This window comes from Narcine bancroftii, chromosome 13 (genome assembly GCF_036971445.1).
Source record: "Narcine bancroftii isolate sNarBan1 chromosome 13, sNarBan1.hap1, whole genome shotgun sequence".
Lineage (NCBI taxonomy): Eukaryota > Metazoa > Chordata > Chondrichthyes > Torpediniformes > Narcinidae > Narcine > Narcine bancroftii.
This window is the reverse complement of record NC_091481.1, coordinates 37,114,464-37,131,260: the sequence shown is the minus strand read 5'-3', so window position 1 is coordinate 37,131,260 and position 16,797 is coordinate 37,114,464. Positions and strand designations below refer to the sequence as shown.

General features: G+C 44.6%; 1 protein-coding gene across 6 annotated transcripts in view; it reads left to right on the top strand.

Annotated features, from left to right (window-relative positions):
* Window positions 1-16,797, top strand: part of LOC138748364 (uncharacterized) — a 169,431-nt gene that overhangs the window by 84,650 nt on the left and 67,984 nt on the right. For all 6 annotated transcript variants that reach the window (XR_011347978.1, XR_011347977.1, XM_069908422.1 and 3 more), the window contains exons 15-16: window positions 3,654-3,746; window positions 14,916-15,219. Coding sequence is in view for 4 of the 6 variants with exons in the window: in XM_069908422.1 (XP_069764523.1) it covers window positions 3,654-3,746; window positions 14,916-15,219 (397 nt within the window). In the remaining 2 variants the exon portion in view is untranslated. The remainder of the gene's footprint in view (window positions 1-3,653; window positions 3,747-14,915; window positions 15,220-16,797) is intronic.

Below are 16,797 nucleotides of genomic sequence, written 5' to 3'. Positions count from 1 at the left end.
CACAGTTCTGTTTTTCAGAATTTAATGGGTATAAAGTGCTTGTAGATGAACTAAATAGTTGGTTAAGTTGCCAGTATTATTGCCCAGTTAAAGGCCAGTCTGAGGATCTAAAACATGAGAATTAGGAGAAGGATGAGGCCATTTGGCCCATCTTCAGATGTATTTTTCCTCTCAACCTCATTGTTTTGCCTTTTCCCCCTTAATTTTTCACGCCTTTACTAATCAAGAAGCTATCAACCTCCACTTTAACTCCACCCAATGACTTGGTCTCCACAGCCATCTGTAGCAACGATTCCACAGATTGACTGAAGAAGGTTCTCCTTATCTCTGTTCTAAAGGGACTTCCTTTTATTCTGAGGCTGTGCTCTCTGGTCCTAGGTTCTCCCACCACTGAAAACATTTTCTCCATGTCCACTCAATCCAGGCCTTTCAAAATCAGGTGTTTTGATGAATTCCACTCCTCTCCCATCCTCCTAAATTCTCGTTTTTATGTGGATGTATCTCATTGTGATAAATGCAACAATGGAGATGCTTCATTAATTCTTATGTTCTGGTCATGTCAAAGTCTTGAGAAATAGTGGAACAAAATATTTCAAACTTTCTATGCACTTTTTAAAGTTAATTTTAAACCAAATCCCTAACTGCTTTATTTGGTATTGTTGGAGAGAGTGACATAACTTTAACAACGTCTGAGCTGCATGTATTATTTTTTATTTCTCTTATGACGAGGCGGGCGGTTTAGCTCAGATGTTACCCTGCCTAATCACGCTCAATGGCCATGCGACGTCATGTCGTGTTTAAACTTAGAGAAGATAAGATGCTCAATTTCCGATTTGAATTTAAATTTTCAAACATTGTGGGGACCCTTTTTGAGTTACTTTTATAACCTTTGATTTGTTATGAAGGTAGAAATGTTGACTAATGAGGTAATTTATCACTTTGATAAGAATTCTGTCTTCCTTTTGTTTGGCCAAACAGCTTCCTTTTTGGTAGTGGGTTTAGATTTTCCTTTTTTTATATAAAAAAATAAAATATAAATACAATCCTTCTAAATTCCAGTGAGTACAGGACTAGTGAATACAGCTCCTCATACATTAAATCTCTCCCACCCAGGGAATTCTTGTAAACCTCCTCTGGATCCTTTGCAGTGCCAGCACATCCTTGAGAACAGGGAACATAAACATGACAGCCCACAATACTGTGAAGACCTATATAAACCTTCACAACAATCTAAACCTTCCCTACCTAACACCCATGATCCTCTATTTTTCTTGTATCAATGTCTCAAAGCCTTTTAAATGTGCCTATTATACCAGCGTCCATCACCACCCTGCTAATCTATTCCAGGCACCCACTTCTCTGTATAGAAATGTTATCCCTGATGGCTCCCTTAAACTTTCCTCCCCTCATCTTGTACAGACATCCTCTGGTATTTGCTACTGTTGCCCTGGGAAAAGGATGTTGGCTGTCCATCCTATTTATTCCTCTCATAATCTTGAAGTCCTCAATTAAGTCAGCTCGCATCCTTCTTCACACCAAAGAGAAAAGTCCCAGCTCTGCTAACCTTGCCTCATAAAACATGTTGTCCAATCCAGGCAACATCCTGGTAAATCTCATCTGCATCCTCTCCAAAGCTTCCACATCCATCTTGTAATGAAGTGACCAGAACTGAACTCAATATTCCAAGTGTTGTCTCCCCAGAGTTTTATAGAGTTGCAACATTACCTCACAACTTTTGAATTCAATCCCATGACTAATGAAGGCCAGCTTTAGTACACTATTAACCAGTGCAGCACCTTTGAGATCTATGGATTTAGACTTCAAGGTCTCTTTGCTCTTTCACATTGTTAGGAATCCTGCCAATTGCAACGTACTTTGCCTTTAAGTTTGACCTTTCAAAATGCATCACTTCACAATTATCCAGATTGAATTCCATTTGCCACTTTTCTGCCTAACTTTGCATGCTGTCTATATCCTGTGGTAACTAACCAACCTTCAACACTATCCACAACACCTCAAACCTTCATGCCCTCTGCAAAATTACTGACCCTATCGCTCTACTTCTATGTCCAGGTCATTTATAAAAATCACAAAGAGCAGGGGTCCCAGAACAGATCCTGTGGAACTCCACTAACCATGTTCTTTCCTAAATATGGTCTCACATTTTTACAGACACTATTATAAACTTGCTTGATGAGGGTAGGAAGGTGGATGGTGCCAACATGGACTTGCCTAAGTGGTCCAGAAGATTAATAATTCATTTGGAATCCATGGTGCATTGATAAGTTGGATACAAAATTGGCTCTGTCATGGAAGACAGAAGCTTGTGGTGGAAGGGTGCCTTTCTGATTGGTTTCTGTAGGGATTATTGCTGAGATTTCTGATGTTTTTTAATATGTATGTCATTTGGATGGAATTGTAAATAGTCTGATCAGGAAGTTTGCAGACAACACAAAAATTGGGGGAATTGTGGGTAGTGAGGAAGGCCGTCAGGTGATTCATCGGGATATTTGGATAAAGAAATGGCAAATGGAGTTTAATCCGGACAGTTGTGAGGTGTTGCACCTTGAAAGGTCAAATGTAGAAGGTCAAATGTACAATAAATGGCAGGACCTCTGGGAGCATTGGAGGGATTTTTGAGTGTGTCTGTAGCTCCTTGAAAGAGGCAATGCAAGTGGATAAGTAGTACAAAAGGTACATGCTTGTCTTCCTTAGACGGGCATTGAGCATAAATGTCAGGGAGCAGCTGTAGCTGGAGTATTGAATGCAGTTCTGGGCACCGTGCTACATGAAGGATGTGGCAACTATGGAGATTAGCTGTAAGAAGTGATTTGACAAACGTGTATGGTTTTCTTTGGAGTGTTGGAAGTTGAAAAAAGTATATTAAATAACGAAAGGTGTAATTAGTCTTTTACCCAGGGTTGGAAGTGTCAGATGCTGGCGGACATTAGTTCAAGGTGAAAGCTACAAGTTTAAAGGAACTGAGCAAGGCAAGTTGTTTTTTTACATAGAGAGTGGGAAGTCACTGCAATGCACTGTAAGGGGGAGGGGATGGATGCAGATTAGAGGCTTTCAGACCTTGTGTAGACAGATAGGATTTGTTAGATAATCACCATGGGCCAAAGGGTCTAATTATATGCTATACTGTTTGATGATCCTTATAAAAGGGACTTCACTCAATCTTATTAAAAACCAAAAACAGACTGTAAATCTCCAAGTATTTATAGGGGGGGAGGTAGGGCTGACTCACTAATTTTTATATATAACTCTAAATACTATTTCAACAAGTGTTTCAGCTTCCTGGCTCCCATGCAAGACCGCCTCAAATCTCTGTTTAAGATGGTCCCTCTGTTATTTAGATATAATCCTCAAACTCAGAGAAGGAAAGCACTAAATCATTGTTATTATGTCAATGTTCCTCCCATGAGAAAGAGGTGAATGTTAAAGTTTGTGAAAATAAGTTGAAATTTGATGTTTCCACAAACATGTTCAGACATATTTAAATAAACAACTTTAAAGCCAGTTACTCTTTTGATTCTGAAATTCAGAAATTAAGCACAAATTTAGCCATAATTTCAAAAATTATTTCTATCAAAAGATCAACTGCTCTTGTAAAGCGTTAAAAAAGTTTTCTTCTTATGTGATTTATCCAGCAATTGGCCTGACCCCATCTCCACAGAAGACAGTTTGGCTGTGCTGTTGCCCAGCAGGCGTGGGCCATTTATCCGAACTAATGTCAAACACAAGTAAGTGTGAAGTCACCCTGAATAATCTACATGGTTAGTAGCACAGTTTGGTGGGAAACAGGCCCTTCACCCCATCAAGTTCATGCCAAACTATTTTTTCCATCTAGACCTGTGGTTCTCAACCTTTTTCTTTCCACTCACATCCCACTTTAAGTAATCCCTCTGCTATCGGTGCTCTGTGATTAGTAAGGGATTGCTTAAGGTGGGATGTGAGTGGGAAGGGAAGGTTGAGAATCACTGCTCTAGACCCAATTGTTACTGAACTATTTTGCTTGAGAAAATTTGTCATTGGCCCATTTCCTTTGGAGTTAGGAAACTGTGCAGATGAGGTATGATTAAGAGTGGTTTTCAAACTTTTTCTTTCCACCCACAAACTACCTTAAGCATGACTTACTAATCACAGAGCACCTATGGCATAGGGAATACTTAACGTGGTAAGTGAGTGGAAGGAAAAAGGTTGAGAACCACTGATCTAGACCCATTGCCTTCCTCCCTTCCAATGCTCACTGTGCTCCAGTGAGTGTCCTACAACACATGTTGCTGATCCTTCTGGAGACCATTAGACCATGCCAGCCACTCCTCCACAAAGACTTCACAGTACCTGGAAGACTGAATATCAAATTTTGTCCTGCAATCTCACCAGAGTGACAGCTCAGCCCAGCTTTCATTCTACCAACAGGAGGAGGGCGAGGGGCAACATCATACACCATGGTTCCCAAAGGGTACAGATACCGGCGGGCTGCACTGAAGGAAGGCTCCTCTCTCCATGGTGTCAAAGACAATCCAAATCCCACAGATTGTCCTGAAAACCTGGCAAGAGGTGGCTATGGCCTGAACCCTCTTCCCTTGGCTCACGACACTGCTGACAATCTTCAAGTTCATTATCGTCTAAACAAAGTAGTATTTCTCTGGACTACTGTGCACACACAATAATAATCACATATATACATTAATATATAATTTAAAATAAATATATAATAATATTTTGGAATAATTTACTGATTTTATTTATGAGATCCAAGGCTACAGGGTGCTGCTGTTTATCAATCTCACAGTCTGCAGGAAGAAACTATTGCTAACCTGCAATGCTGATTTTGATGCTCTTGTACCTCCTTCCTGATGGTATCAAAGATACTGTGCTGGATGGAAAAGGTCTTCTATAGTTTGAGCCATATTTAAGGAATACTCCTGGTAACAATCATCAACATGAATCAGAATCAGGATTTATTGTGTAATTCGGTGTTTTTTGGCAGCGTCACAGTGCAAACGTTCAGATTATAACAATCTTCCAACATTACTCTAAAAACTAAAATAATAACAATAATAATGCATGAAAAGTAAGGCAGTGATCCTCTGTCTTGATTTCCAGTCTGATGGCAGTGATCCTCTGTCTTGATTTCCAGTCTGATGGCAGTGATCCTCTGTCTTGATTTCCAGTCTGATGGCAGTGATCCTCTGTCTTGATTTCCAGTCTGATGGCAGTGATCCTCTGTCTTGATTTCCAGTCTGATGGTAGTGATCCTCTGTCTTGATTTCCAGTCTGATGGCCATGATCCTCTGTCTTGATTTCCAGTCTGATGGCCGTGATCCTCTGTCTTGATTTCCAGTCTGATGGCCGTGATCCTCTGTCTTGATTTCCAGTCTGATGGCCGTGATCCTCTGTCTTGATTTCCAGTCTGATGGCAGTGATCCTCTGTCTTGATTTCCAGTCTGATGGCAGTGATCCTCTGTCTTGATTTCCAGTCTGATGGCAGTGATCCTCTGTCTTGATTTCCAGTCTGATGGTAGTGATCCTCTGTCTTGATTTCCAGTCTGATGGCCATGATCCTCTGTCTTGATTTCCAGTCTGATGGCCGTGATCCTCTGTCTTGATTTCCAGTCTGATGGCTGTGATCCTCTGTCTTGATTTCCAGTCTGATGGCCGTGATCCTCTGTCTTGATTTCCAGTCTGATGGCAGTGATCCTCTGTCTTGATTTCCAGTCTGATGGCAGTGATCCTCTGTCTTGATTTCCAGTCTGATGGCAGTGATCCTCTGTCTTGATTTCTAGTCTGATGGCAGTGATCCTCTGTCTTGATTTCCAGTCTGATGGCAGTGATCCTCTGTCTTGATTTCCAGTCTGATGGCCGTGATCCTCTGTCTTGATTTTCAGTCTGATGGCAGTGATCCTCTGTCTTGATTTCCAGTCTGATGGCAGTGATCCTCTGTCTTGATTTCCAGTCTGATGGCAGTGATCCTCTGTCTTGATTTCCAGTCTGATGGCCGTGATCCTCTGTCTTGATTTCCAGTCTGATGGCCGTGATCCTCTGTCTTGATTTCCAGTCTGATGGCCGTGATCCTCTGTCTTGATTTCCAGTCTGATGGCTGTGATCCTCTGTCTTGATTTCCAGTCTGATGGCCGTGATCCTCTGTCTTGATTTCCAGTCTGATGCTTTGCAACTACCAGACCACACAATTATGCATGCAGACAGGATGCTCTCCATGGTGCTCCTGTAAAATATTGTCAAGATGGGGGCCGGTAGTCTTGCCGTCCTCAACGTCCTTAGGAAGTGTAGACACAGCTGCACCTTCCTGACTAATGAGGAGATATTGTGGGTTCAGGATAGGTTGTCCCTTGTGTGCACACCAAGGAACTTTGTGCTCTCCACTCTTCACGTCAGAGCCATTGATGTGTCGAGGAGAGTGGTTGCCCATCATCCTCTTGAAGTCCACAATCATCTCCTTTGTCAGAGAAGTATTCAGCAAGATAGGCTAAAGCTGGAGATGATGAGTAAAAATTCCTGCTGAGGGACATCACGTGAGTTGGGCCAAGATGCAATTAAACCCAAGAATATGTAACAGAACCTTGTCGTCTTCATTTCTGCTGGAGGCTGGTCTGACAGCTCATCAAGTTCAATGTGCACAAGATCACATATGACTTCAGCAGTTAATGCAGTCACTCCAAACCCTCAGCAAAGAATGTTTCACTGCAAGCATTGGGCCCCATGCAGGATCCTAATGGGGTTCAAACACCTGCAGTGATGGATTTGTCAACTCTTGCAATAACAAGAATTCCCGCATGATCAGTCTTGAATTTCAGTACGTTCACACCATGCTGGTCTGCTGCTCAGTATGACATCACTCAAGATCACAGGAGGCATCAGATGAGGCACATACTGAGCAAAACACAGGATTCTGGTTAAGTGAAAAAACACACAAATGCTGGAGAAACTCAGCAGGTCAAACAGGGCCCTTATGTAGCAAAGGTGAAGATACATCACTGGCGTTTCGGACTGGAGCCCTTCTTCAAGGTGTGGGGGAACATGAGAGATGTCCAAACAAAAGGGGAGTTGGTAAGGGTGGGAGATGATAGGTGAAGGGGAGGAGGGAACGTAGGACCGCAGAAGGGGCGGGAGGAGTCTAGGCTAAGTGGAGAAAGGAAGGAAGTAGGAACTGGAATAACTAGTTAAGGGGCAGGGGAGGAATGGCAAGCTGATTAGTGGTATGCATTGAACTCAATGTTCATGCCCTTGGGTTGGAGTGCCCAGACGAAAAATGAGGTGTGGTTCCTCCAATCTGCGGGTGGTCAGGGTGGGGTAGTGTGAAAGGCCATGGACAGACATGTGAGCTTGAGAGTGTGATTCAGAATTGAAATGGTTGGCTATGGGAGGTCGCTTTTGTTGCAGACAGAGAGGAGGTACTGGGCAAAGCGATCTCCTAATTTGCGACCGGTGTCTCTGATGTTGAGAAGGCTACGGAGGGTGCTGTGGCCTTCAACCTAGTGCCTAACTCCCTGAACTAGCTTTGCAGGACCTCCTCACACTTCCTTCCCATATCATTGGTTCCTACATGGACCATGATATCTGGCTGTTCACCCTCCCTCCTGAGAATGCCGTGATCTCAATCTGAGATATCTCTGTCCCTGGCACATTTTTCAATGTATCATCCGGGATACTCGATCTCTTCCACAGAACCTCCTATCTAACTAAGGAATCCCCTATCACTACAGCTCATCTCTTCTCCTCTCCTCTCTTCCCTTCTTAGCCACAGGACCATACTCCATGCCTTAGACCTGATCTTTGTTGCTTGTCCCTGGTAGGACATCCCCTGCCCACCCCACTAACAGTATCTAAAATGGTATTCTTGTTATTGAGGGGAATGTCCACAGAGGTTCCTTGTGCTGTCCACCTGTTCCCTGTCCCTCTCCTGACTCACCCAGCTACCCTCTTCCTGCCTCCTAGGTGTGATAATTTCCCTGTAATACCTGTCTAGCGTTGGATGAGGTTGCGCAGGTCGGTGTAGAACTTGTCCTTTTCTGCTGGTTCCGCCTGGAGGGTTGGAGCATAGACACTGATGAGGGTGATGTGACGCTTGTTCTGAAGGGGGAGTCGCATGGACATGATTCGGTCCGAGAGGCCTGTCGGAAGGTTTTCGAGTTTGGAGGCAATGAAGCTCTTGACCATGAAGCCTACACCAGATAGGCGTCGTTCATCCGAAGGCAGAGAACAAAACAAAGGACTCTACATCACCTTTGTTGACCTCACCAAAGCCTTCGACACCGTGAGCAGGAAAGGGCTTTGGCAAATACTAGAGCGCATCGGATGTCCCCCAAAGTTCCTCAACATGATTATCCAATTGCACGAAAACCAACAAGGTCGGGTCAGATACAGCAATGAGCTCTCTGAACCCTTCTCCATTAACAATGGCGTGAAGCAAGGCTGTGTTCTCGCACCAACCCTCTTTTCAATCTTCTTCAGCATGATGCTGAACCAAGCCATGAAAGACCCCAACAATGAAGACGCTGTTTACATCCGGTACCGCACGGATGGCAGTCTCTTCAATCTGAGGCGCCTGCAAGCTCACACCAAGACACAAGAGAAACTTGTCCGTGAACTACTCTTTGCAGACGATGCCGCTTTAGTTGCCCATTCAGAGCCAGCTCTTCAGCGCTTGACGTCCTGCTTTGCGGAAACTGCCAAAATGTTTGGCCTGGAAGTCAGCCTGAAGAAAACTGAGGTCCTCCATCAGCCAGCTCCCCACCATTATTACCAGCCTCCCCACATCTCCATCGGGCACACAAAACTCAAAACGGTCAACCAGTTTACCTATCTCGGCTGCACCATTTCATCAGATGCAAGGATCGACAATGAGATAGGCAACAGACTCGCCAAGGCAAATAGCGCCTTTGGAAGACTACACAAAAGAGTCTGGAAAAACAACCAACTGAAAAACCTCACAAAGATAAGCGTATACAGAGCCGTTGTCATACCCACACTCCTGTTCGGCTCCGAATCATGGGTCCTCTACCGGCACCACCTACGGCTCCTAGAACGCTTCCACCAGCGTTGTCTCCGCTCCATCCTCAACATCCATTGGAGCGCTTACATCCCTAACGTCGAAGTACTCGAGATGGCAGAGGTCGACAGCATCGAGTCCACGCTGCTGAAGATCCAGCTGCGCTGGATGGGTCACGTCTCCAGAATGGAGGACCATCGCCTTCCCAAGATCGTGTTATATGGCGAGCTCTCCACTGGCCACCGTGACAGAGGTGCACCAAAGAAAAGGTACAAGGACTGCCTAAAGAAATCTCTTGGTGCCTGCCACATTGACCACCGCCAGTGGGCTGATATCGCCTCAAACCGTGCATCTTGGCGCCTCACAGTTTGGCGGGCAGCAACCTCCTTTGAAGAAGACCGCAGAGCCTACCTCACTGACAAAAGGCAAAGGAGGAAAAACCCAACACCCATCCCCAACCAACCAATTTTCCCCTGCAACCGCTGCAATCGTGTCTGCCTGTCCCGCATCGGACTTGTCAGCCACAAACGAGTCTGCAGCTGACGTGGACTTTTTACCCCCTCCATAAATCTTCGTCCGCGAAGCCAAGCCAAAGAGAAGACCTGTCTAGCACCCCCTCTTCCTCCCAAATGATCCGCAGTTCATCCAATTCCAGCTCCAAATCCTTAACTCAACTTGACAGGAGCTGCAGCTGGATGCACTTTCCGCAGATGAAGTAGTCAGGGATACTGCTGGCTTCCATGACGACCCACATTCTACAAGAGGAGCATTCCCTTGCCTGGGCTGCCATTCCCACTTTTATAACTAGAGGAAATAAATATATGCTGTTTAAAATCTGCCTTTACTTGTGCCTACCTGCTGATCCTTTTTGTTCCTCAAATAGGGTGGCCCTTTTTTACTTCCTCTTGCAGCACGACGTCAGCCTCTTCTCGCTGAAGCCCCTTGAGCCAAAGCCTTGCCATTCTGACTCACTGTAGCGCAAATAAAAGCTCTCATGACTGGAAGGAGACCAAATGCTTTTATTAGCTTATAGTTTCACAGTAGTCTTCAGAAGGGTTCTGGGTTTAGGGAGGAAACCAGGGTTATATGTGAGCAGATAGGGGCAGAGCCAGCCATCAACACAACACACTACCAGTGAATCCCAGTTCACCGCACTCCATCCACTCCAACAATGACTGCTCCACTACACATTCCCTCACTTTTATAGTAATATTTGGGTCACCTGACCTCAATTGCCCTTCAACTCTTGAACAATTACCCAATCAACTGCTCTTCTGTCTTTAACTATTGAACTCAACAGCTCTCAAACTCCTCTTACTTACTCCTTCAACGGAACCTCACCAAAAAACAGCAAGCCACCATCTCAAGTTTTATCTCTAACCTCATCATCTCTAGTCATCTTCCACCCACAGCCTCCAATCTCGTTGTCTCTCATCATTGCACTGCCCGGTTCTGCCTCCTACCCAAGATACACAAACCCAGTTATCCAGGTTGACCCATTGTTTTGCTATGCTCCTGTCCCACCGAACTATTATCATCTTACCTGTACTCTATTTTTTCTCCCCTTTTTCTTTACTCAGACAGTGGTGTCTGCATGGAATGAGCTTCCAGTGGAGGTGGTGGAGGCAGGTACAATCTTTTAAGAAAAATTTGGATAGGTATATGATGTTAAAGGTATGGACGGTTATGGGCAGAATGCAGGTCAGTGGGACTAGGAGAGGCAGTTTTGGCATGGACAAGAAGGGCTGTGATGGCCTGTTTCCGTGTTCTAATTGTTATGGGGCTATATATGGTCCAATCCCTTCCTACCTATATCCGCAATACCACACATGCCTTCTGTCACTTCAACAACTTACAATTCCCTGAACTTGACTGCCTCATTTTCACCATGTTAGTCCATTCACTCTATACCTCCAGTCCACCTCCACCACCTCTCACCATAGTAACTTCTCCTTTGACTAATCCAACTTTCTCCAAGTCAAAGGGTCCCAACTACGCCTGCCTTTTGGTTGGCTTTGAGGAGCAATCCATGCTCTAAGCCTACATGGGCAAAGCTCCTCAACTCTTCCTGCACCACATTGGTGACTACATTGGTGCTGCCTCATGCACCCATGATGAGCTCATCAACTTTATCCACTTTGCTGCCAACTTTCACCCCAACCTCAAATTTACTTGGTCCATCTCTAGCAACACTATCCCCTTTCTTGATCTCTCTGACTTCATCTCGGTAGACAAACCAACAAACTTTCTGCAGACATGTTTTTCAAACCTATCAACTCCCACAACTACCTTGGCTACACTTCTTCACACCCTGTCCCCTGTAGGGTTTTATTCCTTTCCCTTAATTCCTCCAACTCCACTGTATCTGCTCCCAAATCATTCAAGATGTCCTCCTTCTCCAAAAAGATGGTAGCTTCCCCTCTACCACCAGCCCTTAGCCAGATCTCCTCCATTTCCTACTCATCTGCCCCGCCCCCACTGCCCCTAGATGCAAGAAAAACAAGATTCCCCTTGCTTCTACATTCATGTTCTCACAGGTCATGGGCTTGACATGTGATGATACCACACAGACAAGGATGATCTGTTGGATTTCTGGCGTGGCTCCCTTGATAAAGGTGTCAAATTCCAGGTCTGTGATATTGGGAACCTTGACTGGGCTGCACTTGCAACACTTCATTCCTTCGCCCATCATGGCTGACCTACAACATGATCCCACCTCCCCTTTTCTCCCCTTCTGTAGGGACTTCTCCCTCCGTGACTCTCTTGTCCACTCATTGCTTCAAGCTAATCGTAACCTGGGCCCCTTTCCCTGTGACTGCAGGAAGTGCCACTTGAGCCCTCACATCCTTCCTCACCACCATTCAGGGCCCCAAACAGTTCTTCCAAGTGAAGCACCTTGTGAATCTGTGGGAGACCTCTACTGCATCAGGTTCTCCCATTGTGGCCTTCTCTACATCGGAGAGACGGATGGACGCAGGCTGGGAGATCACTTCGCTCTATTCGCATTAATGACAGGATCACCCAGTGGCCAACCATTTCAATTCTGTGTTCTACTCCTGCACTGACACGTCTGTCCATGACCTCATGCACTGCCAAACCAAGACCACTTGTAAATTGGAGGTACAACATCTAATATTCCATCTAGGCACTCTCCAACTGGATGACATTAACATTGACCTCCGGTTTCTGCTAGCTCACTCCCTGTTCTCTCTCTCTTCCACATCCCTTTCTCCCCTTTTCTCCAGCTCTTGGCTCCCTTCCCTCTCCATTTGCAGAGCCATCCCCCTCTCCCTCCCTTATCCACCTATTACCTCCTGCCTGTGCCTCACTCCCAACCATTTTATTCAGACCTCCGCCAACATTTTGGTCATACCTTGATGGAGGGCTCAGGCCCGAAACATTGGTTATGTATCTTCATCTTTGCTACACTGTTTGACCTGCTGAGTTTTTCAGCATTGTATTTTTACTTCAATCACGGCATCTGCAGACTTTCGTGTTTTATGCTCTTGAACTTGAACATGCAGTTTGTTCACACACCAGAGGAGTGTGCTATACAACGATTATGCATGAGGTTATGCAAGGATTTCCTGTGAGAATGGCTTGTTTGGAGCATAAAGCTAGCTCAGTGCTTCCTCATAAGGTAAAAGGAGCATTTGGAGGGTCCAATTGCAGATCCGAAATATAATCATTTTTCCTCTTGGCAATGTGCTGGGCTACGGGAAAAGATGAAGAGATGCTGCATTGGGTCAAGTCAGCCAGTGTCAAATATCACAGGGAACTGAGGCAACTGTAATAGAGCCAATTCATGAAGCAAGGAGTCTTACTCAAGAATGAGTGGCAAACAACTGGAAGGACAAGTCTTCTAAGAATAGGAACCTTTCTTATTCTGAGAATTTTATTACAAATGGGACACACGATTTTTTGAATTCTCCAGAGGTTGAGGCTGATATTCCCAACAAAGACTTGCCGAGATATGAAGTTGGCCTCTAGAAGAATAGAAAGTGAGATCCAAGGTTTTTCCACTTAGAAATATCTAAATATCAGTATTTACCTGAAATGTGGTCTCTGCTGTCCACCCTTTGGAGGGTTTCAGCGATCACCATCTGATGTCTAACAACCAGCTTCAGGCCTTAATATAAATCACCCTACAGGCTTGGTCTGTGTGATTGAGGCACCTGCAGAGGTGGAGTGAGGAATCACATTGTCATTCTAGTTGTGAGACCTGTGCTTCACCTCTTCTGAGACTCTTCACTGGCTCCGGAAATTTTAAAATAATCCCAGGAAACTGTTGTGAAAAACTGAGCAGGGAAAACAGAAGCACTTGTGGACTGGGGCATGTTCAGTCAATGCAGGGCACTGCTGGCGGCACTGAGCAGACCAAATTCCATTTAAACTCTACAAAGGGGGATATTGTGAGGATGAAGGTCAGCATTGGACCTCCATCACGAATGTGAGCAAAACTGTGCAAAATGACAAGATCCATATGAAATGAACAATCTGTTTCCCATGATCCTGTCATCTGGAGAGCAAGGTTCAAAACCACAACTATGAAACACCAAGGAAATGAGGTTGTTTATGATTGTGGTTGGATATTGAGGAGTACATGGTACATACAGTAAGGTGGCACAGAGGCAAAGGGTCAGTCATGAGCTTTGTAGATTGCAGAGGAAGTGCTAAGAATCGAGTTCAAGGTTCCTTTATTGTTGTGTACTGTACATCAATACACAAAGTTTGTTTCCCTTTATTTGCCCTGTAAAGACACACAAAGAGACGCTTACTGAAGGGAAAGACCGTCCCATCAGAGGCTCCGAGAATCCGCGGATCCCGCCACCTCTAATGCCACTGCCTCCTGCGCCCCATAACCTATGTAGTCGCATGGCCTCCTGTCTATTCCAGCGGTGAGCCCAAGCTCCAGGCATCCATCCCCCTCCTCAGCTCCTGGTTCCCAATCGCTGATGCAATTAGGAAGCCATCTGTTTCTAGACACCCTGAAACTCTTGTTTCTGGATCTTGGGTTTTAACAATCACATTCAAGTTTATTTATCATCTGATTGTACAAGTACAACCCAATGAAACAGCATTCTCTGGTCCTCGGAGCAACACAGTGCAAACACATATAGAGGCATAACACACACACAGACAAATGATACATATGCATAGTACCTATATCCAAATATTAAAATAGATAAATAATATTTTAAAATAAATAGTTGTGTCACAGATGGTTTGCACGAGCAGTTCAGTTGTTCAGCGTTGTGGTGAGCCCAACGATATTACAGCGCCAGTGACCTGAGTTCTCATCCAGCACTGTTTGTGAGGAGTTTGTACATTCTCCCAGTGACTGCATGGGTTTCTTCCAGGTGCTCCGCTTTCCTTCACATTCCAAACACGTACAGAGTTGACGGGTAAATTGGTCACAGGGCGTAATTGGGAAGCGCGGCCTGTTACCGTGCTGTATCTCTGAATTGAAAAATGCATCCTAATGGTTAACAGCTTTTGCCTTTCAATATCCCCTGCTCCCAATTAGAGAAAAGAAAATACATGTGGACCAAATTACTTCAACCGAGATCAGAACTCTCAAGTTCAAGAAGCAAAAGTTGTGGCCCAGCAATTTATTGTCAATAAACCCAAAGATTGGGGTGAGACCATTGCCAAAAAGATTTACAATTGGGAACCTGCACGGTACCTTCACAGAGGCACTTTTCCGTGTGTGTGTGTGTGTGTGTGTGTGTGTGTGTGTGTGTGTGTGTGTGTGTGTGTGTGTGTGTGTGTGTGTGTGTGTGTGTGTGTGTGATATGCGTGTGCTAATGCATAGATGTTTACAGTAGGGCAGTAACTGAGTGGATATGTTAATGATGTTCTTTCCCCTTATTTTTCCTTTGCTACCTTCCTTCAGCTTTCTGATTTCAAAGGTTCAGAAGGAGGAGAGGATGTGGCTGCGTTCTCCTGGCCGTTGCCCTGTGGCCTTGCGGTCAGCCATGATGGGCGAAGGAATGAAGTGTTGCAAGTGCAGCCCAGTCAAGGTTCCCAATATCACAGACCTGGAATTTGACACCTTTATCAAGGGAGCCGCGCCAGAAATCCAACAGATCATCCTTGTCTGTGTGGTGTCATCACATGTCAAGCCCATGACCTGTGAGAACATGATCCAAGAGTTGTACGAGGAGAGGAACCGAAATCGAAGCCAGCCATGTACACAGGTACTGTAACCTGGGGCACAACACGTGAGTGCAGCACTACTACAGTGCCAGTGGCCCAGTGTTTGAATCCACGCTGTCTGTAAGGAGTTTCTATGTTGTCTCTGTGGGTTTTCCCCCGGTGCTCCAGTTTCCTCCCGTGTCCCAGAGACATACAGGGTTAGTAGGTTAATCCGTTGCATGGGTGCATTTGGATGGCATGGACTTGTGGGCCAAATGTAGATGACACTTTCTAAACTCTTGTTTTCCCATTTCAAAACATGTCATCTTGTAAGAAACGTAAGCTTCGATATTCTAAATTACAATCTTTTCGCTCCAATAAACCAAACTTTGCAGTTGCAGCTTTATGTAGCCTTTAATTAGCGACTTCATCCCTAACATCGAAGTACTCGAGATGGCAGAGGCCAACAGCATCGAGTCCACGCTGCTGAAGATCCAGCTGCGCTGGGTGGGTCATGCCTCCAGAATGGAGGACCATCGCCTTCCCAAGATCGTGTTATATGGCGAACTCTCCACTGGCCACCGTGACAGAGGGGCACCAAAGAAGAGGTACAAGGACTGCCTAAAGAAATCTCTTGGTGCCTGCCACATTGACCTCCGCCAGTGGGCTGATCTCGCCTCAAACCGTGCATCTTGGCGCCTCACAGTTCGGCGGGCAGCAACCTCCTTTGAAGAAGACCGCAGAGCCCACCTCACTGACAAAAGACAAAGGAGGAAAAATCCAACACCCAACCCCAACCAACCAATTTTCCCCTGCAACCGCTGCAACCGTGTCTGCCTGTCCCGCATCGGACTTGTCAGCCACAATCGAGCCTGCAGCTGACGTGGACATTTACCCCCTCCATAAATCTTCGTCCGCGAAGCCAAGCCAAAGAAGAAGAAAAAGAATTAGTTGATATAACCATTTTGCATAACTTTGCATCAAGATTTTCATAATGATGAATTAACAAAGCATTTGATTATATTTAAAGACATAACGATATAAAACAATTAAAACTAATAAGATGATAGGATGACGAATTCAAAGAAAAGTATTTTGATGCTTTTGTCTCCTCCATGGTTCTCCGAAGACTGAACACAAGCTCCCCGTTCGCCCAGATATTACAGCATATGATGTCATAGTAACTATAGTAACTCTACAAAAACAATTTATCCTTAAAGGGATAGTCATAAAATTAACAAAAATCAAAAACACAAGGTTTTCACTTTTTGATCCGGCCCCTAATTATTATTATATACATTAATGACTAATAATATAATAATACTATTACACAAACAAAAGTAAATAAGGTAAGTATAAAATTAGAAATCAACACTTTCTGCTTCTTGTAAAAGACAGGTTTTAGTAATGGGTCGATTTAAGTAATGAGTCTTGGTTTTAATCCGCACTTGCTGAATGAAACCTTTCTTGTCCGAATCTGTATCCACGATTCTTCCCAGCAACTAAGAATTTCTTGGTTCAGAATAGTCCATGATAATTACAATGTTTCCGCATACTAAATTGCATTTAGCTTTAGACCATTTTTGTCTTTCTTGGAATAATGAAAGATATTCTTTAACCCATCTTTTCCAAAATAAATC